We start from the raw sequence: 24,094 nt of genomic DNA, 5'->3' as shown, positions 1-24,094 counted from the left end.
GAGAGCAGGCACCCCATATACAAAGGCTTTTTCTTAGCTGCAGCCTGTGGATTCGAATCCAACCCACAGCCCTTTGCTGCATGTCATTACCCTGTCTCCCTCCCCCTCTCATGCTATATCTGTCTTATCAAATAAAAGTGAAAAGGCGCCCAAAAAATTTTTTTAAAAAACATCTGAGTTACTTTTTTCTGTATTGTAGTACCAGAATAAAAAACAGTATGTGAACAAAAGGTATCATAAAACTGTGTTAGACTTATTGGAAATTGTTACCTCTAGTTAATAGTGTGATGAGCGATGGTAGCTGGCCAGTGTCATCACAAAGTTGGGTCAAATGTAGGCAGGGTTAGTTGGCACACGTGCCAACCAACTGTAACAGTAACAGTTGTAACTGTAAATGTTTAAATTGTTTGTACTGGTTGCTTCCTGTTTATAGCGTTCTAACACTGTGCAGAACAACCCCATAATATGTGCCAACCAAGTGATGTGATGTGACCCCTCCAGTGATGGTGTTGGCTGGAACAAGTGCGTAACATCACAAATTAACTAAAGTTTAGAAAATATTTGTGTACATTAAAACACATTAATTTATTTATAGCTGAGACCTTAACTTTTGATTTGCTGCTGGTCAGAACATGCTAACATAAATTAGAGCAGAAAAATATAGCAGAAAGCAAAACGTGTGCCAACCAATCCCAGTCTCACCTAATCACTGATATTGTGGGGTTTTTAATCAAGCAAGACGTCCGTGCCGTACTTTACAGTGATAATGGGATAATGGTATAATGCTATTCACAATGCTGAGGAGCACAGAGCAGACAGTGGTTAAATCACAGCAGTGTACAACACTGTATTGAGGTATAAAGGTCAAGAATAATATATTTCCAGTGAGACAGCCTGCAGTGTTAAGCAGAGCAGGCTGGTAAAGCAACCTATACAGAGACCTTTCTTCCAGCTGCTCTGTGCTGCCTCCTGCTGCTGTGGCTCTGCAGCTCCTCCCACCTGCAGCAGCTCAGGATCCAGTCACAGGTTGGTTTTCACCCAGCGAGGAGCAACATCGAGAGGTGAGCTGACTGCTTTCTGACTTCACACTCTGAAAGTATTGTCTTTTCTTGTAAATGAGGTACCTCACTTTCCTCTGCATGTTTATGTTCTTACACTGTTAAGACTGAGAACTGTAATGTCAGTTTGGGAGGAATACTTAGTGAAAGGCAGAGGAAAGGGAAATCCAGCTGAGCAGTGATGTTGATCAGAACAGCCAAACCTCTCGGCTGTGTCACTCCAACATGCAGACTGCAAATGTAACAATATACTATAAGGTCATTATATTAGTCTTATCAAAACTCCTTATAGGAATAGGGTGTAGATTTTTTAATTAGGAAACTCCACCTGTTAACAGTTTTTGAACACCTGATTGCTAAAGACATATCTACATTTCTTTACATTATGTTAATGCCTTTTTATACCTACAGGCTGCACAGTGAAAACACAGTTACACAATCTTCTTTAAAGGACCACAGAGCTATTGGAGGTGCTATAGACTAACTGAGCTAAGTGGTTGAGGTTTGGTATTGTTTTTCAAACAAGTAACCTGATGGTCACCATTTTTAAATCACCGTTAGTCATTGCTTTTAATCCTTTATGTATTTGTTCACTACAAATGACAGTTAGAAAAGGTATTGTCACGAATCCAGCTTTGAATTTTGAAAGCTGGTGCTACAGAGACAGAGGAGACACCAGGCAGAAGTTAGTTCATTAGTTTGTTGTCATGTGCAGGTCAAAATATCCCCTTTACAGTCAATATATTTGGACAACAGAACAATGTCACTTGTTAAATCTTCAATTTTCTCAAGGAAGTCCAACACTAACAAGGAAAAGATTCATCTCTACCCCAACAAGGAAATAACGTATCTATCCTTCAGCAAGACTTTTCTGTTTTTAGAGAAACTGGACATGCAACATTCTTCTTTGTTTAAAAAAATTTAAGTACTCCCACATAAACCTGCAGCTTACGCAGGAAAAAAACACGTTAGTCAGGGCTTCTTACAGCTCAGTCTCCACGCAGCCTTGTACTCGAGAATAGGAGGCGATTACAACTTAAGTTGGATAATGAATAAACAATGGGTGCCAAGCATAGTGCAAGCAAAACTATTTCTACAACAAAGTCACATTACATAACTCCCATTTTCTCCATAGCAGCTCAGTGACATTACTTTTTTCTTAAGTAAAGAGACTGTTTAGCAAATGTAGGTATGCTCGTTTTAACCTGATATGAACTTTAAACCAATCAAGTGAGGTTAAAGGGAAAAAAATCCCACAGTCGCCTCTTATGTGGGTGAACATGGACATTGTTGGGACATGCAGGCATTCCTCTGAGAGATTTTGTTTTCTCTTTAAGGGAAAGTAGGAGATCTGCTGAAATTAAGAAAAAAATGTGAGTTGAAAGTGTGAAAGTTGTATTATGTATTGTAGTTGTTTGACTGTTGGCTGGAGTACAGTTCACAAACTCAAATATCACTATAGTCATTGATCCTTCTTTGTCAGATAGTTAAATGCAAGTATCATTACCATGCTATCTTTGTCACACACACTGATAGGATTTCTGATACAGTAGGTAGGTACTGTTTGTGTGTTAGACACAAGAATGCCAGATGGAGGAAGAAGGCAGGAGTGAAAAAGAGAGTAGTAGTTACAGTATGAATAGCTGTTGTGGTGGTTTGAATATCAAGCCATAAACTGCTGCTCCGGACTCTAACGGGATACGCCAATACATGTTTGTATTGTGGACTCATTATCATGGCAGCCCTGTGAGTGCAACACACTGCAAATAAAACATCTATTGTGTAGGATTTAGATGCATCTAGCAGTGAGGTTGCAGATTGCAACCATCTGAAACTTCTCCTGTGTGCCGAGCAGGGCCCCAGGAAGTGCGTCAGACTTTGAAGGCAGTTTGACATAGTGACCAAACTGTGTAACTACAACATGCAGGTCATCACAGGATGCCAATGGGACCCAAAAACACTTTTCCCCATAGACATACATTGACAAAGAGTTAAATGTATGTGTGTATACATTTGTTTGAGTGTCACAACCCCCATGTAATAACTTATTACCATCAGGATTTGATCCTGAGCAACACAATGAAATTTTGTCGGCATTCAAGTCGGCAGAGGGCTAAACTTGAAGATGCTGGCCCTGTTGGCAAAAGTTAGCTGCTTGGTTGGCGAAGTGCCCAATGTGCTTGCTCTATGGGTCCAGTGTTGTGGAAGATCTGGATTATTTTACACCTGGGAAGTCAAACTTTTTGGTTTATGCGCCACTGAGCAGTTATCACAGGGATGAACGAGGCCGCGCCTCCAATGCTGTATCCATTTCTTCTCATATATCCATGGTGCCAAACTTGTGGGAGAACTATAGTAGCAGACGCGAAAACATGTATAGCCCTATCTAGTTTGGGTTTTTTTGCGTTCTGGGCTACTGTAGTACAACATTGTATTAACTCAAAGGTAACAAAAACACAGCAATTTTATTTTCAGTTGAAACTAATGAAAATATAGTTATGAATATTGAGCTATATACCATTTCTGCCAATATATGCTCCTAAATCCTACACACTGGACCTTTAAAAAACATCTGCACCAATTTAACAATATATGAGCAGCATATAGAGAAACAAAGGCTGCAAAAAGACGAAACACAACCAAATACTGAAACACACTGCACATGACACAAAACACAACAGAGATTCTTTCCATGGGACACTAAAACGTGATGCACACAGCTGGGACATGCCTGTTGTTCTCCTGCTTTTGGCTTATAAAGTCCCTGAAGCTGGCTATCCTTAGAAATTTTAGAAAATGAGCTAAAATGCTGTTGTTATGGATCACTTTAATACTTTGATCACATTGATTCAGATATTATCATAGATATTAGCTGTTAAAGTAGCTTTAGCTTTTTGCTTCTCATCAGCCTGCCAATTCAAATAATCTGACAAAATACACACAATCATGAAAAATGAAAAGTATTCCTTTAAATGCCTGCAGACCAAACAATTGTCAAAACTGTGTGGTGTCTGTTGAGGGATGCTTAAAGAGAAACAGACTTTCTTGTATAAATCTCAGATATTATAATCCCCTCTTGGTTTTTGCTGTTTTCTTTCAGGTTCAAACTGGTCTACAAAGGGTCGAACATGGCCGCAGGAAACAACCCCAACTAAAGCAAAATACATCCAAAAGAGGAGTAAATGCAATAAGGAGAGCGTTAACCAGCATCATTTAGTGCAATGGATAAAGCACAGTTCACAGTTTGTGTTAACAACTGACACTGAAGAACCAGAACAAGACCTTTGGGAGCTTCAGGAAGAACTGTTAGAAGTGGTGATCATGTTCAGTGCCTAGACACAAACTCAAAGCAGTGGACAGCTGAGGACACAGCGGTAGAATTCACCATGATCGACCTGAGTTTTCTGACGGAGGAGGAGCAGGAGACCATCCTGGCTGTGCTGAAGAGAGATGCTGAGCTGAAGAAGGCTGAGGAGCAGCGTGTTCAGTGAGTTCCTGGCATCAGTTGTTCCATGTTTCAAGCACTGGGTAGAGGCACAAACTAATGTCTATCCTGAAGAACTGTAGAGACTACATTTATCTGCAACCTAAAAATTCCAGATTTAGGTGAAAATGTTTATTGCATTCATTTCCCACTAATGTGTCTGCACTCAGGAAGCTACAGAGGACTGTGAATGACAAGAGCGTGCTGAGATACATGACTGGAGAATGGTTCTATGAGACCAAGCAGCTGCGTCATCAGGATCGCATCCATGGCTCCGAGATCATCAGGGCCTCCATGAGACACTCATACAAACCACTGACTATATGTGAGTCTTTCCTCTGTCATCTGCATTGCCTTTCTCTTGCATCAACATTGTAAAATGAGCATGATGCCTTGAAATGCATCTTTTTTTATGGGAGGTTAAGTAAAATCTTTTCCCGCACCCATAATTCACACAAGGTATCATGGGGCTAGAAATAAGATGGATATTAGCTGTAGTTTTGGCTTGCCGTTATAAAACCCTGACACTCACTTTAACCCAGTTTCTGCTGACGGGATGTAAACTCAGCTGACACATCCACTGATCCCGGGCACAGTTCCAACCCCAGCTGTTTGCTTTAACCAGCTTCTCATCATAAATTCAAATATATCAAATATTTTTTGAAGGAAATTCAATCACATTATTAATGTCTATAATTTTAATAATTGAATATGACTGTGTCTGTTGGAATTGTGATGGATCTGAAACGCTGTTGGGAGAAACTTGCCTCTAGAATGCCTTTACTTGGGTAGGTTCAGGAAAAAGATCATGGTTTGGGTTAAAATTAATGGATTTCTGCCTTCGGGGCTTTCTGGCAGAAAGCCTTGACATACTTTTTCCATATGCATCTGAGACCAGTGTTTATATCAGTCAGCCTTTCCTGCCCAGTCACCATAATAAAATGTTGTCATCAGAAGGTGGGGGGGCTGGTGGGTGTCATGTCATAACTAGGCTAGACACCTTGCAATGCAGACCAAAGTTCAAGACCAACAAACAACAAAACTGGTTGTGTTAGTGATCGCTGTGTTTCGAGAAGCTTTTTAGGCTCTGAACAACATTGTTTTGTAGCAACCCATTGCTATATTTCGGCGCTTTTTTAGGCATGAAAAGTGGTTGTTTTTTACAGAGACTTTGGTGCTTCTTCTGCGAGAATTGTGCCCTCAAACCAGGTATTTGAAGCCAAAACATGATCCTTCCCTAACCATAACCAAGGGGTTTGGGTGCCTAAATTTAACCCCACATTAACCACAGTGTTAACATAAGACATGTGAATGTAACATATCCTTGGTTTGTAGAAACAGTGCGAACATTTTCTGACAGTTGGGTTGGCTTTTTTTCTACTGGGATAGTTTCAAATGAATGGACTCTTGCTCATGTTGTGGGTCAGCCCAGGAAACTACCAGTTAAATTCACCACAGGTGGCACTTATCCTACTACAGGTTGCTTATGCAACTCACGCTGGAGTTCAACTAAAAAAGGGGCAGCCTATTTTTGCCTCAAGTGATTATGATTTAATGAGGCTGTGTGATAATCCACAAAATCAACACGGGGCATTCTAGACAAAAAAGGTCAGAGCAAAGAAAAGAATGGGTTTACAAAGATTTCTTGAATTATTACACATGAATGAATGCAGGCTCTGTAGGGGATGTAGCTTGTAGCTGTATGTTTTTTTTCTGGTCAGGATAGAGACTTATAATTACAACTAGGTTGTTTTTACATAAATATGAAAGGTTATTAATCCATTATTATGTTGTAATGAATATTAAAAAATGTGTGTTATGATGACTGGATAACTTTCTTTAACAGTAGCTGTGTGTTGTGTGCTTCAGTGGAGCTCTCCCAGGTGTTGCCCGAGAAGCCCAGTTTTGTCAGCAGTGAAAACAAAGAAGTGTTCGTCCCACCTGTACTCTGTGGAGTCCTTCAGGAGCCTCACATGCAGCTCAGCAGTCAAAGGTGAGCACAGAGAGCCAAAGCAGGAAGTAGTCTGCGAGCAGAGGACACCCATTGTCACATTTGCTTGGCGTGTTTTTGAGCGTTGAGATTTGAATTTTCCGTTTCAGTTCTGTCTCAAATACTATCATCAGCATTACTTTCAGCAGCAGCAGGCAGCTGTTTTCAGGGAAGCGACTGTACACTACCTGTCCAGCACCAAACAGCAGACAGACACAGTTAATGACTAGCTGTTGAACATAGTAGAGCATTTAGCAGCCACAGACACAGATACTTGCCTTTGGTAGAGACCAAAAACATAGCTAACAGTGAATAGCACCTTTATATTCAAAAGGGGGCCAAAAGCTCAAGTCTAGATAAGTGTTACTGTTGCTTTGTATCTGCTGGATGTGCACATAAGCAACTGTTCAGCATCACTGTGTTTACAACTTTTTCCACTTTTTAAAAATGTTTACATAGGATGTTTGTGTGTGTTTCAAAAAAAAACAATATTGCCAGCAAATCCCATTAGAAGACCAAAACCAAACATAAATATGTAGTTTTATTTTAAGGACTCCTTTCAACAGTGGATTAATACACATTTTGTGCTGTAGTGAGTTTTTATGGGTTAACACAATCTCACAGAAATACATGAAATGGATACAACCTTAGGAACAGTCGCAGTTTGGTTAGGTTTAGGGAAAGAAAAACACTTGGTTAGGTTTACCCAAAAAAAAGGTTACATTAGGAAAGGATCATGGTTTCGCTTAAAATATTTACATATGGGACTTAAGTGACATAAATGTACATACTTTGCATAGTTACATAAGTAGGGGAGACCATTCACTAATATATTCACTAATGAATATTATTCTGAATATTATATACCATTTCTACCAATATATCCCTGTAAGTCTTACACACTGGACCTTTAAAACTTTGTGTCAATTTCCTGTGCCTCTTTGAGACCGGACTGTTCTGGGTGTATGATGATGACGCTCTATGATACAGATATATCATGGCTTCATATACACACACAGTAGGCCTATTGGATACATTCATTTGTTGGTTTGGCTCTGCAGATGGGATTTGTTGACAATAAAGAATATCACTAGACTGATCCTGAAGAGTAGAATAACGGAGGGATTTTAAATGGCAAGATTTTACCCAGTGCTTGCTCTTTATACATTGTTAGCAAGTTCAAAACTCCTCCTCTTGGTTCACATATAGCAAGTGTATACTTAAAGAAAAGCCTTGCCTCTTGCAGCTTTAAATAATCTCTGAAGTACACATTTCAAACTTAGAACATTCAGAAAACAGTAAATCTACATATAAACAAAACATAGGCTTTGTGCTGTCTGTTTTTAACCATCACATGCTGCACAAGCAGAGCAAATTATTTGGGTGTGATTGTCAGTGAGTGGAGTTGTTCACACAGTAAATGGATACTTAGTAATTGGCCCCATAGTAATCGTCTTACAAGGTCAGGTCTCACATGTTCATGTTTTCCATTGCTTCTGAGGAGCGAGCAGACTTATCATACACATTCCGCTCTGCCTTCAGAATTTGCCTGCCTGTTCTTGATAACTGTATACCTGTAATTATTTGTCCAGAAACAGGTTAGATGTGAAGTATTGTTGCAGCTTGTACAGCCACTTCCAGAGACAAAACCCAGGACAGGCCTTGTTTTGGAGATTATTATTTTATTCACAAAAAACGTGTCTGAGCATGCAGATTTCCCTAATCTGCGGAAAAGCTGTGGAAAGTTTGGGGTTGCGCAACAGAAACTGTCAAAGCATCTTGTCATCTTTGTTTATTCTAATAGGTATCAAAACCAGAATCCATATGAAACACCACAGGATACACCTCAACCAATGTTACAGTCTCCCACAAAGGTAGGATTCTAATTGGGGAAATAAAAACATATTAAAAGGTCTGTGTGAGTCAGTGTTTCAGTGTTTTGCAGGTGTTTTATTTATTAATCCTCTTTTGTTGCAGCAAAGAAAAAACCCATTCGACAGTGACACTGAGTTATTGTACAGAGCAGTGGATCAAACCCAAACACAGAACGAGGGTGAGTTTTTATAACTCATATCAGTTTGTGCTATTCTAAATATGTATCATGAGTGTAAGTGGATTATTCGATCTAATGACATATCATGTGTTGTGTTTTGAATTGAGTGGACTGATGGACAAATCATGAAAGCAGTTACATTACAAGCCAATGTAAGTCTGGTTCTAGCAATCTGTTTGACAACCAGGTGTGTGGGTACTTTCAACCTTTCCTATGAACAGCATGCTGGCATGAGCAATAGTTGCATGGCAGTGGGAAGCATGTGCTGGCTTGTGATTTCTAGCAATGTTATCATTTGGTTTCATCCATCTAGTCTTTGTTGTAACTTCGGAGAAGGCAGTTTTACAGGAATAGTGACAAAATCCAATTCCACACAGGTCTTTGGTAGATAACAGTGTTGGTTTCAAAATATTTAATAGCTTAAGGACCACAGCCATTTGCTCAGTGTATGTAACAGGCAACTCCTCTGATTTAATCAAAGTTCTAGGGCTGAAGTCTTTGTATGTCTGCCAATATTTTAAGTGTTTTCCTCCAGTCACTGTGAAATGAGCCAGTGAGCTGGGACTAGAGATTTTCCCAGGGGTCGTCAAAGTGAAAGGAAGTACTAATACACAAGGCTGCCAGACTAGCCAGAGGATTACACAGAAATACATTCCAAAGCCTTAATCTTTACCGCATGACTTGTGGGTGCTGGAAGTATTTCACAGGAGCTATGAAAACAATGTTTTTGTAGAAGGAAGTATACAATAAGAAGGAAATAACCAACAGAAATAATGACAGTTTAGACAAAGCAAAATAGATCCATCACTTACCTTATGCCTTTATTATATGACAAAAATTAATGTTCTGAAAATTGAGACATATTGTGCTTCTCAAACACTGATGCAAATATGACAATTAGCCTTACTTATGTGCAACACAGTATTCTTCCAACTTAATTCTCAAATACAGTAATGGGTTTTATAAGTTAAGCACTATCAAAGACACTCAAAAAGCCTTTGTGTCAACTCAAACAGAGAACAAAAAAGTCAAGAATTGTTTAAGGTGCCTGCTGGCTAAAGATTTGCTCACTAAAGTCAGCAGTGGAATAAGTATTCAGATTCCTTACTTAACTTAAAGTGCCATTGCAATGCAAAAATACTTTTGTGTTATGAATAAATGGAGAGAAAAGAAGGATGATATTATCGAGGAAATGTTTGCCTGGTGGAACTACCAACCGAGACATCTAAAACATGACAAGGAGCTCTGACAGGACCAGAACTGCCAACACTAATAAAAGACTGAAGACAGAAAGACTGAAGTTAAAAGTGATAATGTAGGAAGTGAATCTCCTCAGAGGCGACGTGATTTCATCCCTACTTGTCATATTTTCATGCTTCTTCGCTCATCATAATGACACAGCCTTTTAAATTGTCTCCTTACGCGAGGGGTCAGTGGATCTCGACAGAGAAGGGGTCAGCAGTACGTCACATGAGTCGACTCACTTGACTAGGAAGGGGTCAGCAGTTAGCTGACAGGACACAAACACCGGACTCATGGGTCAAACTCCTGTGTTTGTTGTACCCATCCACTTCCCTGTCAACCCACATTAAGCAGACTTTCACATTCTTAAGGCTCATTTATACTTCCTTTATGTATGAAAATAGATACATCCTTTACAAGCATTGTAAACGTCACTGCCTTCATACTTCCATGTGTCTTTTGCGATGGTATAGATACAGCCAATAGATGGCGCTAGAGGGCAGAGTCAAGACTATCACACAACAACAAACGAGGCGACAGTGGAGGAGGTCGTAATATTGTACCCAAAAACGGAGGCAGTGCTTTAGTTGGCGGTGGCCTGTGCAGCCATTACCTTCCTGGCATGTCAATGGAGAATTATTTTAACTACTTTCACTACGTATTACTAGAGATTATTATATATTACCAATTTTTTCTATTCCACCATTATTTAAATTTCTTTGTCGTCTCCTATGGCCATTCCTCATTTGAACTATGCTACACTGCCTCCATGATATCCCATGGTACCGGATAGTATGGACAGAAGGCTCTGTCTGTACTCTGTATCTAACATTGAGCATAAGTGAGCTAAATAAATGCAGCATTTTTTGTGGTTGCGCCCTAAGGTAAACAAAGTTCAACTTTGTTGAAAGCCTTGTGATGTGTCTCTCACAGACACTAAAGGGTGCTCTCAGCATCATTATATTGGCACCAGTGGCACTGCCCAAGCGACAAATTTTGACACCTTAGAAATGAGACCAGACAGTCAGCCATGAGGTAATGCAGGATTATACAGAGGCTCTGGTTGTTTTGAGCATAATTCTGTGTTAGAGATTAGCAGAAAGACACCAGTAATTAAGATGCCAATATTAAAAAAACAACAACTCAATGGCAAAAACACACAGCTGATGTGTTGTCAGTTAAAATGGTTTTTATTTGTTTTGTTTCTTTCAGAGCCTTTACCATCATCTGACAGCTGCATTTCCTATATTAGTGACCTTATTCAAGACCCTAATGATAGCCTGATCGCCCAGAATGCATCAGTTCCTATGCCAATGCCCCAAAACAGAGAAGGCAGCACCAGTTCTCAAGACTGTTTTGTTGAGGAAGACAGGCCAGAAGGTCAGCTGACGAACTCTGCTGCTCCACGGAGCATCCTCAAGCGCTTGTCCACTTGTAGCTCTACAGACTCCATGTTCTCTCACCTGGACCTGCAGAGTCCAGTTAGCCTTGATTCTCCCACTGACAGCTGGATAGACAGGAAGCAGGTGAGGTTTAGCCCCATGGTCAGCCAGACAGGAACGGAGTGGCAAGATGGGAGGGAGCTGGGAGAGCACAGTTTGCTGGATGTTGACTCCCTCAATCCCTTTGCTCCGGGAAATAATAGCTACCTTGAGAATGCTGGCACTACCACTGTTGGCACACAAAGGCCTTCACTCTGTCAGAGTCATGTGGATTCACAGGAAGGTGAACTCAACTCCAAAAATGAGGCAAACCTCCAAGAACAAGAAGGTGGCCATCTCCAGGTGCTTGGTGGTAAGACTTTTATTCAAAACCAATGTGTCAACTAAACAGTCAATTAATAAGTCAAACTAACAACCAACAGATATGACTCTACACATTCATAGAAATTTAGATGTGTAGCACCTTATACTGTAATATTTTACTGACCTGAACACCTGAAAATTTAATAAAATTTGTCCTGACTGATATTGTAATAACATTTTTACTGGTAATGTAATACCTTATTGTGTTATTCTCAATACAAAGTGATACTAACTTTGCCTTATCAGGAAATAAATCATCAGGGTTGTAAAAAGTATCCAGAAATGATGTTTATGTTAAAGCAGTGGTTCTCAAACTTTTTCAGTAAGGCCCCCTTTAAAACTTAAAAACCCATAAGTGGATCCCTCTCCCTCGTAATCCCTGGGGATGCTATTGCTTAAAAGTCAAAAAGTTTCTACTTTTAAATGTACTTTAGTTTTAAGGTCAACTTTTTTCTCAAAGATCCACTGTGTATGATTAACTATGATTTAGTGGCACCTCCTGGTTAGAATTCCTTCAGTGTTCATTGTTCAGGAGGTTTGTATTGGGAGCAGACACACAAATGGCCCTATCTAGAGCCAGTGTTTGGTTTGTTTGTACTGGGCTATTGTAGAAAAATGGTGGTGCAACCTGGCAATCTCCATAGACAAGGACCTCCTCCCTATGTAGATAGAAATGGGTCATTGTTAAGTAAAAAAAACCCACAATGATTTAAATATTCAGGTGATTATACACTAAAGAAAATACACTTCTGTCTCACTTGTGTAACATTAACCATCTTCTGCTGCTTTTTTCATCTTGTGTCCAATCTAAAAAAAACAGTCAGCATGGATATGGGCGGATGCACTTTGCATTGATAGGGATTTTAGTTTAATACATCTTTACCTGATAACAACATATCAATGCCATCTGTTGTAAATTTCAAATTCTACATTAAGTCTAAAGTTTGTATTTCCAAACATCAAATCAGTATCAAATGTTAATGTTAGTGTATTCAGAAGGCAAACATGGCACTAACAGTATCATGAACTTTGTATACTTGCATACTTTTTTAAATCACAACATTATCTGTCAAAATCATTACATCATCAGCTAAAAAGAAAAGACAAAATAGAAAGGTATTACAGTAATTATAAAAATGTTATTACAATATTAGTCAGGACATTTTATTACATTATTGGTCATGTTATTTCTTTTTTGAGTTTTCTTACACTTTCAATCAGATTAAGAACAAAATGCATCATATTTTCCAGAAATTATTACATTATTGGGTGCAACAAGACATAAGACGAGCATATACAAAAATGATTTTCACATTCATATTGCATGTGCATGTTCCTGCATGTGGCAAAAGATGCACATTCATGTATGATTGCTTATAGAGTCTAGTGGAAAAGAACAGCAGGAAAACATCTGTTTTTACTGTATTATTGGGTTAATGCACTTTTCTTCAGCATCATGGGTAATCTGTCACAATGTGTCATTCATGTCAACTTTTGTCCACAATTTCGCTATTAATGTCTCATGCCATGTGTTGGACTTTTTCCATTGATTCATTGTATTGCTGTTAAATGAAGTGTGATGTTGCTGTTCAGTATGAAAAAGAGCTGAAGTGCAGCCTTAATCTACTAAACGTATTTAATCCACAATTGGAACTCATGGGTTATGTAAGTGTTATAATGCAGCTTCTTGTAGACTGATAAATTGTGTGTTGAGTGCAAAAGTGGAATTAATTCTTAATGTGTAGATTTTTTTTGTTTTTGTAGCAAATTTAGATTTGTAATGATGCCATACATGTAAGATAATTGGTGGACTACCTGGGTCACTTCTGATAGTGTGTGCAGTGCTGTTTACCATGGTGTCTTTTTATGGTACCACAGAGGGACACCAAACCCTCCGACACAGTGGTCTTTAAAATGTGCTCAGAAATAGCATTTTGCTAAGTGCCCCACTTCATTTGACAGTTATACACCAAGAAAAATCCTACACAGGTATCTTAAATTACACTGTGCAGTGGTAAGTAGAAAAAATGTAAACGAGTGATTCAATAGCTGGTTGCTGTCTTTGCAGATGTCTCTGAGAAGTGTCATTCAGAGTTCCTAAGCCCTGCAGTGCCTAGACTCGTTCCTGCTGAGCAAGAATCAGGTAAGCCCGTTCACTTGGAGACAGAGCCTGCAGAGGAGCGTCACTCCCAGGCTGAGGCCACAGACTGGCCAGCTGGACACAACATTCATCACCAAGAGCTGCCTGAACAAAGACCTGACATTTCTGTCAAGGCCACATCAGGTAGCAAACAGTCAGCTAATGCCAGCTCAAGGAGTTCATCTCATGCTGTTTCACCAAAGCCTAGACAAAGACTGCTTGGAATTTTTAGAAGAGAGAAAGAAAAAACTGCTGAAGTACAGAATCCACAAAAAGAAAAGGCGAAGATACCTGAGCAAAAAGACCCAGGCTACACCTCGACTCTTTCTCAGGGTGCTGCAGATATGACCATGGACAGGCCTGCAAGTGTCAGACCAGAAGCTAAACCCTCTGAGATGACAGAGGTCAAAACACTACAACTAACAGCACTGCAGAACACCCCATTTAAAGAAACAGTGACCTCAGTAGATGCAGATACTCAGCAGGAAGCAACAGAAGGCAGAGTTGTTCCGCTTCCAGAAAGACTATCCAACCTGAAAGCCTTCTGGGAGAGAGAAAACAGTGGTCCCAAAATAATATTTACCAGAGAAGAGGCCAAACGCAAAGATATGGCCAAAACAGGAATAGAAGCTTCACATGGCCGTCAGACTAACTCTGATATGGAGAGCATAAACAACAATCTCTTAACTCAGATGGAAATGACAGCTGAGGATACTGCTGGCAGGTCTCAGGAAAATATTTCATCACCACAGACTGACTGTAGCCTCTCAGATTTATCTAAAGAAGATGGCACATATAGGGCTAACCCAGTCCTCATCTATGACGAAACAGATGACTCTTTAACAGATTCAGTAACAGAGTCACAGATTTCTGAGCCACAAGAAAACATTATCTCTCCTGTACCTTCCTCTGGAACCGTCAACACCCGGAAGCAAGAGAGGGATATACCAGTTCCCCCTCCCAGGCAGTCCTGTTCCAGTCCTCAAGAGGACAGGGCAGCCAAGATCAGTGAGGTTAAGCATTTCTGGGAGAAGGAATATGCAGGACCCAGGGTTATTGCTGCAAGAGTCAAGGAAGCCTCACACAGTTCAATACTCAGTAACAAAGTTTCCCCACAGTCTGATGTGAAAGAGACCTCAGAGAAGTTGGAGGGAGAGGCACAAACATCTCCATACAAAACCAAGTCTAATTTCTCAAAATCACTGAAAGTGACAGACAAGGGTTTTGTCAGTCCAGAAAGGTCACAGCTGAGGAGTTCTGGTAGTGCTGGGGACATACAGTCAACATGTCACCAATACCAAGTCAAAGCTGATACAGAGTATCAAGAGAGGCCTCTCAGTCCTAGTAAATCCCCGACTCCACGATCAAAAGACCAGGACGATGAAGTCAGGAGGAGTCCTTCTAAGACCATCCATCCAAGGGTTCTACCTCGAGAATCCTCCAGTCCTAAGAGATCCACGCTTGAAGGCTCCCCCTTGAAAACCTTTCCAATAGACATCGACCCCCAAACTAAGGTTGTCGAAGAGCAACAATGGAAGCCAATACCAGTTCCAAGACAAAAGAAGAGTCCCTCACATGAAGCAAAGCAGAAAGTGCTGATAGACACCAAAACAGACATCATGTCTCGTCCTCTCCCCCCTCATCCAGAAGACAGAGGGGCTTCTTTAGGCAATTCAAATACACAACAAAGTAGTTCAAGCTCCTCTACTTCACCACAGTCCAAAAAAGCTTCAGAGAAAAAGGTGGAGCCGTTTACACAGCTCGCCAGATCTTTTATCCCACAGGATTATCAGCACTACCTCGGGCCACAGGAGAAGGCCCACGTCCCTCCCTTTTACCAAGAGAGAATTGCTGCTGCAGAGAGTGATGCAGTGCGCACACCGCAAAATACCCTCAAAGGGTTTGTGGGGAACCAGAATGACAGTCTTACTGAGGGAAGTCCTCCTGGGGTCAGTCCTTGGTTTGTACAAAAAAAAGATGGAAACTCCAGCCAAAAGACAACGACCAGGGCCTGGTCTCTGTCTCGGGCAAGTTCAGGCAGTGAGCTTTTGAATTCTTTCTCCATTAATATTTCTTGAAGATAATGATTGAGAAATTGAAACCACAGTGATGTTTTTTTTTTTTTTTTAAATAAATCGAAGTTAACATATTAACATTACAGTGAGTCTGATTTGGCTCAGAGTCAGTATACATGCCCTGACTAATTCTTTCTTCTACATGTTTGTACAGTTTGCTGTGTTTATTGACCCTAATTTTTCTTTTGTGATTCCTTTTCAATCATGTCTGTACAAAACTGTGGAACAAATGTTTGGATTTTAGCTGCCCTTTAACCAGTTTAAATCACAGCCCAGTCACCAGAAAAAAACTGTTGGCATTTTAAGTTTCTGCACACCACAAATGCACTACATTTGCAATTTTCATACATATCATATCAACATTTCTAAAGTGATGTAGTGTACGAGCTGACTTTGTCTACAGGAGGTGGAGGGGATTGTGTAAGTTGTGTCAGATCAGCAAAACACCTGCCAAACTGCAGACCACCACAGACCACCATCCGCGACCAACAAACAACAAAACCAGTTATACTCATACTTACTTTATTAATCCCTGAGGGGAAATTCAGTTTTGTCACTCTGGTGTCACATACACACAGGCCCAAAGTATACACACATGCACCAACAGGACCTTTACATGCATTAAATGAAAAGATGTCAGAGTGACGGGGCTGCCTTGGACATTGCTGTTTTTCTAGCGAGGATTGTGCCTTTAAAACTGAGTATTTTAAGCCAAAACATATTTTCTTAACCATAATTAAGTTGGTTGTCTGCCTAAACATACTCTACCACAGCACTGTAACGTATCCATTACATAATAAATGCAGATGTAACAAATCTGTGGTCTGCAGAAATGTACAATACCAACATTTATTCTGGCCATTAGGATTGTTTTTTAGTTACTATAGTTTTCAAGATGATCATCTTTTGAAGAGCTGCTGATGTGATAGATGTATGGTACTTAATCACTACCATAAAGATTCAAACTGTTGTTACCAACATGAAATGGTCATGTAGGGTCATGATCCTTCAGTTCACTATGATGATAGAGTAGCAACCTTTCTACATCCTAAACTGATTCACTAAGCATTATACTTACATGAAATGTTTGAGAAGCAATATATTTTCAAATGGTTACTTGGTATATCAGAAATCATGTAACATCTGTGTTGAGTCTATTTTCCAGAGCTGATTTTGTTTCATCTGTGGCAGGTCATGATGACAGTTCAAGTCCTGTCATGTCAGCCCTTAAACGGCTATCCTCGAGGCGCGTGTCCTCATCCAAAAGTCTGGAAAACCTCACCTCAAAGACAAGTAACAGAACTCTTTCTTCTTCAGATTCTGTAGTTTGTACTTTAATACAACTGATGCTCATATGGCTTCATTTTGCCAGAGCATTATCTGATATCATTCTTCTACCTTCGGCTGATTAAAGCTGCTTCTGATATGGGAGAGGTGTGTAAATATTACTGTCTTGTTGCCCCTCTTTCCTCTCAGGAGAGGAGAGGAGCCAAAATAACTCCAAAGAAGAAATGAATCAAAGTGTGGAGGACGGTAAACATGTGGTCTTCTCATTATTTACACATTTATCAGAACATACACAAAATAGGCAATTATTTAAACTTCCTGTAAAATCAGCATACTCTTGACATTCTTAGACACATTTTATTTCATCATTGTAAGAGATTCAAAGTCAGATCTTTCTTCCAGTTTCTTCACCATCAGCCAACTCAAAGCAGATGAAAGCCAGCGTGTCAGTAAATGTTCTTCACCAGGACGAGGTAAATCACTCTCAGCTGACTCTTGTACATTGAACACACAACAAAAGGATGATATCTAGTGGTCAGCGTCTGCACTGCAGTCAGTGAACAGATACATGTACCTCTCATTTAAGAGTTGAATGATTGGTTGCTCTTATGGCGGACTTCTGTGCAATGTTCTACCTCTATGACTTTTTACATTTGTGTTTTTTAGTGTCACTCATGCTGTCCTGTTTTTCTCTGATATCAGACAGACAGTGACAGCACTTTTGAGACCAACTTGGGCTGGAGAAGAAACACGGGCAGCTCCATGTCAAACTTAAGCCTCTCCTCGGGAATGGCCTCCATGTCATCTGTATGTCCACATGCAACTTCAAATATGTTCCTGATAAAAAAATCTATGTGACACACAACTGAAACATACTGTGACACGTGGTTAGTGTTGTGAAAGAGTTGCAGTTAGGTTTAGGCAACAAAACAACTTGGTTAGATTTAGAAAACGATAATGTTTTAGTTTAAATTAACTGTTTTGTAACATGATGTACATACGCCATGTCTGCGTAAATTGCAGAAAGTTACGTAAAAGCAACACTGGATTTTGGTTTCACACGTGACATGAACTGTGGTCTCCAGATGAAATGTTTTGTTAATAATTCCCATAATAATTCCAATAATTCCCTAAAACACTGTAGTTTTTTCATGTTGCGTTTGGGTTCTAAAGACAAACAAAAGACAGATGATCAAGGTAATAACTGTAATCATTGTATCTTTACACAAACAATGAGTTAAACTCAGAGGACAATGTTTTCTGTCTTCTGTGTTATGACTGAGTAGGTCAGCGGCAGCATGAGCAGCATTTACCCTGCAGACTTTGGGGACATTGAAGTCCAGGGAAGTATCCAGTTTGCTGTCAACTACATCCAGAAGCTTGGAGAGTTTCACATATTCGTGGTGCACTGCAGGGACCTGGCCGTGGCCGACACGAAGAAGAACTACTCTGACCCGTAAGTGCTTGCTATATACAGTATGATCAAAAGCAAGAAAAAACGTCATATCATCCAGTGATATTTGTGATGTAAAGGTTGGAGAAAGGAGATTCACATGTCAGAAAAGATGCTGAAACATTTGAAATGGAACGTCACATTCGCCAAACAGTTGCCTCTTGCTGTCATTTGAAGAATTTCTATAATTCCACTCTATATGTTGAGAAAAGGAATGTGACTGCAGTGTCTGTTTTGTTGACAGGTATGTGAAATGTTATGTTGTTCCTGACAAAACAAAGTTGGGAAAGAGAAAAACCACTGTAAAAAAGAAGACTTTAAATCCCAACTACAATGAAATCCTCAGGGTAAGAATTCCAGATTTAGTCTTTTACAGATTTCTCATCACCTGTATTACTTATTTAACAAACATCTTTGTTGCTTTCTTCCCTTTGATAGTTTAAAATCATGATTGAAGTGTTGAAAACTCAGAATCTGAATATCTCGGTGTGGCACCACAACACTTTTGGGCGGAACAGTTTCCTGGGTGAGGTGGACTTGGATTTGTCGGAGTGGGACTTCAGCAACACAAACATAAATGAATACGCTCTAAAATCCAGGGTAACGGCTTTATTTCTATACACAATCAGTGTGTTTTGTAGAAGTGAATTTATTAGATATTTTGATTCACTTCAATCATTCAGGTTTCAGCACAAAGTCCAACAGCATCTCCGTCACATATGATGGACAGCAGAGGACAGATGAGAGTTGCCCTGAGGTTCCTGCCGCAGACGTCTCACAGTGAGCTGATGACTCCTCACATTTTATCAGTTCTTTCCTTTGAGTTTTACCTCTTATTGTGATCTGACTGCATCCACAGGTAACAGAACATCTAGGATGGAGACTGGTGAAGTGCAAATATGGGTGAAAGACTGCAAGAGTCTTCCTCCAGTCAGAGGAGTTATTATCGACCCGTTTGTGAAATGGTAGGATGTCCTGCAAACTGTCAGGTCACTGAATATGGACACCCAAAGTCTTCAGAATTATTGTTTGAATTTGTTTATATTTACATGATTTATTTGTCAATGTTATTTATTTAATTAGTTCTGTACACCTGGTTTCAATACTTGGAAGTTTTAGAAGGTCTTTCCAGCTGGACAAATGCTTTTTATCTCCCTCCTGTCCTTCTGCTGCAGCACTGTACTTCCTGACACAAGCCGGAAAAGCCGACAGAAGACGCGGGTGGTGAAGAGGACGGCCAACCCGATGTTCAACCACACCATGGTGTATGACGGCTTCCGATCAGAGGACCTCAGAGAGGCCTGTGTGGAGATCACAGTGTGGGATCACGACCGCCTGAACAACCACTTCATCGGCGGTCTGAGGCTTGGCTTAGGGACAGGTGAGATTCTACTCAATGGTATTCAATCATGCGTCAAGGTTTAAGCCCCAAAGAAACAGAACCCTGTTGAGTTTCTGCTGGTTTGTTGTCTTCCAGAGAAGTTGCTGTGAGCTGGAATGAGCAAGAAACTTTTAACTTGGCCTCATATGTGGAAATGATGTGTAAATGCCTTCAAAATATATGACTCATAGTTGGCCACATGATGGCAACTGTAATTAAGGCCCAAAACCCCTCACTGTATGTCCAGTTGACTTGAAATTTGGCACACATATCCAGCTCAGTTAGCTCTACAAAAAAGCCTCTTGGACTGCCACAATGACACTTTTTTTTTTTTTTTGCTAATTCGCACAATACGACTACACTTTTCTTTCAACACAAAATTTGATACACATCCTTATGGTACTGAGATACACATTTCTACTGTAAATAAGTAATATTGGTCAAAAACATGGCTACCATCAATCAAAAACTCCTCACAAAGGGCAGGGCTTAGCAGTTAATCAGCCATAACTCATTAGGGATTTTTCCAATCATGATAAATCTTAGTAAATATCTTAAGTAAGTGTTGGGATTTACAGCCCAACCCATGGGAGCTGCCACAAGTGTTTACCTCAAAACCCAGTGGACACAATTTCATGAAACTTTGTGCATTTACTGTATGCACGAACAAGCTTGAGACATGCAATTTGGCACCATAACTGGAAATGAAGTTGCAAGGTGTAAAACATACATACATACATACACAAACATATTTTTCACCAGCCAAATAAAAAAATCATGCCTTGTTTGACGAAAAATAATTACCTTACGTTTTTAGTATGAAAATCCAACTTTAGGAAAACCCAACCCTGTCCTTTGTGTTTCTTTGGCGTGCTTGCGGCAAAGTCTGCAGCTCATCGTGTTGGTGTGCGGGTCGTAGGTCAGCCATGACCGCGGCTGGCCAGCCTCGTCTAGTTTCCATTTTTCAATAAAATGCCGTGCGACATTTGTACTCCGTTTAACTGTCTGTTCTTCTTGTCCAAGTCCAACATGTTCATCTTTGTTTTTCCTCTTTTCTGGCGGTGGCTTCACGGCAGAAATGTGTCAGAAGTTACCATAGAATGCCCAGGGTTCCGGTAGCTGACGTCATGCGTTCCCGGCACACGTACAATATGCCGTGAGGGTCAAAATAGTCTGACACAGCTGGCAAAAATGGTTGAAGCACATAAAAAACCCACATGCAATTCAAAATTTTCCATCCGCCACTGGCGGGTGTGTGTTTTTGTTTTACATGCCAGACTCATTTTTACCCACCATTGGCGCTTAGCGGGTGTTAATTTTACGCCCTGTGTAGTTGTATGCTTCACATCAGATTTGACTGCAATTGGCCTGATGGTGGGGCTATAATTGACAGCTGGAAAAGTTCAAACTCTGACAGGCCACACCCCTCATACAGTAAGCCTTGTGGACTTGAAGTCTGACACACATCTACATCTCAATGTCCTCTACAAAAAAGCCTCAGGACAATTAAGGCCACCATACTACATTATTTGCTGGTTTGCATAATATGTTAAACAATAGTATTAATAGACTTTCTTGGATTTTGGCTATCATCATCAAATTTGGTATATAGCCTTGTGGGACTGTGATATACAATCCTACTGTGTATGAGCAAGATCAGTCAAAAAACATGGCTGCCATCCTTCAAAAGTTCTGCACACTCAGTGGAGACATCCTGCATTGAGTCCTGAACGTACAAACCAAGTTTTATTCATATCGATTAAGAGGGGGAAAAAAGGCAGGACTCAGTACTTCTACAGACAAAACTGACCCAGCTAAAGTGACATTGCTCAGCTTTGTGAGGCCCAAACCCTGCTCATTACCACTTGCCACTTTGGGCAGTTAAGCTGCTTCCTTCTTTTGGCAGAGAATAGGCTGCAGTTTTTTATTATTCAGTTTTATTATTCAATGATACCTTCATATTAACACAATTATTTCTGTGCCTTTCTGTGCAGGGAAGAGTTATGGGGTGGAAGTGGACTGGATGGATTCAGCGACAGATGAAGCAAATTTGTGGCAGAGGATGTTACAGTCTGATGGTGACTGGGTGGAGGATGTTTTACCTCTGAGAATGTTTGTAATGGCTAAAAGCATGTCAAAGTGAGAGTGTATGAAATGTGTTGATAAGTATGTGGAAATGTCCTGGGAGCGCACTGCATATACATTTGGATGAATCTACAAACTACACTATGAGTGGTACCAGCAGCCTTGATGATCAAAGTGCACGTATCTGTATAACTGATGATCATTGTACAATAAATGAATACACAAGGTATTTTAGTTTGTATAGCTCAAACCACATGTTAAATTTGTCATCTGAAAAAGTTAATTATTTATTAAAATATATATACAAAATAGGGCAGAGGATACAATCTAAGTTACAAAACATGCAAACTGTCTTGATCTGAGCACTTATAATTTGTATATAGTCCTTTTGTTCTTAATGTGATTACTGCATCAAGCGGTTCTGTCTTTAATAAACAGCCTATTAATGTGACTTGTGATTTTGTATTGAGATGTTTCATTCATGTTTCATTTGTGTTAAAAAAGTCAATTCATCAAGTCCTTTGAAAACAGACAGTATGGTTGAGTTACTGGCAGATAATAGATGATAGCTGTTAACATAATCATAAATATTTATATCTATGGAAGCGTATTGCTGCCATACCAGAATAAAAAACAGATCAGTATAAGTAAGATGTTTTTCACATGATTAAGGTCAAGAAACTTATCACATTATTACAAGAACATTTCTTGTTTTAACAATGTACTATTTATCTTTTTATAATGTGAAACTTTCCATGTTAGAACCTGATATCTTACTGTAATAACATAAAGTGTTTCATGTTATACTGTGATCACACATTCTTTTACCATTAAACATTTCAAGTTGTAAAGAGATAAGTTGATCCTAGGCAGATGTGGACTCTCCTTGATATGTAGCCTGGCTCTTGGCTTAAATTTTGCACTGAAATGGCATCACCATGACCCCACTTTTGAGAGTTCTACTGTCATGGTGCTTAGATGTGGTGAGATGGAGCGGCACTGAACGCTCCACCGAAACAAGTTACACCATCTCAGCTACATCCAGGCTGGGTGTGTCGTGACCCAAAGTACAGTGAGGCATTTCCTGAAGTTTCTGTACTCCTGTGGTGTTGAGAAAAGACAGAGAAATCACCTGATGGTTGGGATTACTTTGTTGAATAGGCATGAAGCCATATGTTTTGAAAAACATAATTTGCTCCTTTTAAATCCTTACCAAATGTTTTTATTGTATCAGCACAACACAAAATTAGGCTTAGAGTTGATATACGTTAGTACAGTTGCATTTCTAAGTTTGGGTCAATATTCTGTTTACTGAGAATAGCTAAGTAAGTAAAAGAGTACCTGATTTCTGAAAGGCAAAAAGTGAAAGATCAAACATTCCTTCAATATTTTAAGCAAGATTACATTTTAATTTCGATCTTTTACAGTTTCAAAATAACAAAAAAGGAAAAGGGCCTAAAGCAAAAGTTTGGGCACCCTGCATAGTTAGTATTTAGTAACGTCCTCTTTGGCAAGTAACCAGCATAAAGCCTTTCAGTTCTTGTCTTGGGGATTTTCACCCATTCTTATTGCAAAAGGCTTCAAGTTCTGTGAGATTCTTCTATTTTGCATGCACTGCTCTTTTGAGGTCTATCCACAGATTTTTAATGATGTTCAGGTCAGGGGACTGTGAGGGCCATGGCAAAACCTTCAGCTTTTACCTCTTGAGGTAATGCATTGTGGATTTCGAGGGGTTTAGGATCATTGTCCTGTTGTAGAAGCCATCCTCTCGTCATCTTCAGCTTTTTTACAGATGCTGTGATGTTTGCTTCCAGAATTTGATAGAATTTAATTGAACCCATTCTTCCCTTGACCTGTAAAAAGTTCCCCGTGCCACTGGCTGCAACACAAGCCCAAAACATGATCGATCCACTCCCGTGTTTAACAGTTGGACAGGTGTTCTTTTCATGAAATTCTGCACCCTTTTTTCTCCACGTCCAAAAAGTTATATTTTGACTCTATTGGTCCACAGGACTTGTGTCCAAAAAGCATCTGGCTTGTT

General features: G+C 39.8%; 1 protein-coding gene across 4 annotated transcripts; it reads left to right on the top strand.

The window, feature by feature from the left end:
• The first annotated feature begins 1,007 nt into the window (after positions 1 to 1,007).
• Positions 1,008 to 22,502, top strand: sytl2a (synaptotagmin-like 2a). Of its 4 annotated transcripts, XM_033650958.2 has the most exons (19): positions 1,008 to 1,061; positions 4,159 to 4,545; positions 4,713 to 4,867; positions 6,412 to 6,535; positions 8,337 to 8,406; positions 8,510 to 8,585; positions 11,040 to 11,621; positions 13,701 to 15,812; positions 17,039 to 17,140; positions 17,324 to 17,380; positions 17,537 to 17,607; positions 17,837 to 17,941; positions 18,421 to 18,590; positions 18,832 to 18,934; positions 19,026 to 19,187; positions 19,271 to 19,367; positions 19,447 to 19,552; positions 19,763 to 19,968; positions 21,963 to 22,502. In XM_033650958.2, the coding sequence occupies exons 2-19, from the start codon at positions 4,445 to 4,447 to the stop codon at positions 22,109 to 22,111; spliced, it is 4,548 nt and encodes a 1,515-aa protein (XP_033506849.2). In that variant the 5' UTR covers positions 1,008 to 1,061; positions 4,159 to 4,444; the 3' UTR covers positions 22,112 to 22,502. The 4 variants fall into 4 exon arrangements, with proteins under 4 accessions (XP_033506849.2, XP_078028316.1, XP_033506876.1 ...); XM_078172190.1 differs by lacking the exon at positions 11,040 to 11,621; XM_033650985.2 differs by lacking the exons at positions 11,040 to 11,621; positions 13,701 to 15,812.
• The last annotated feature ends 1,592 nt before the right edge of the window (positions 22,503 to 24,094 follow it).

The sequence above is a fragment of the Epinephelus lanceolatus genome, chromosome 11, assembly GCF_041903045.1.
Source record: "Epinephelus lanceolatus isolate andai-2023 chromosome 11, ASM4190304v1, whole genome shotgun sequence".
In the NCBI taxonomy this organism is placed as follows: domain Eukaryota; kingdom Metazoa; phylum Chordata; class Actinopteri; order Perciformes; family Serranidae; genus Epinephelus; species Epinephelus lanceolatus.
Note: the sequence above shows the minus strand (reverse complement) of the source record. Positions and strands in the feature narration are given on the sequence as shown.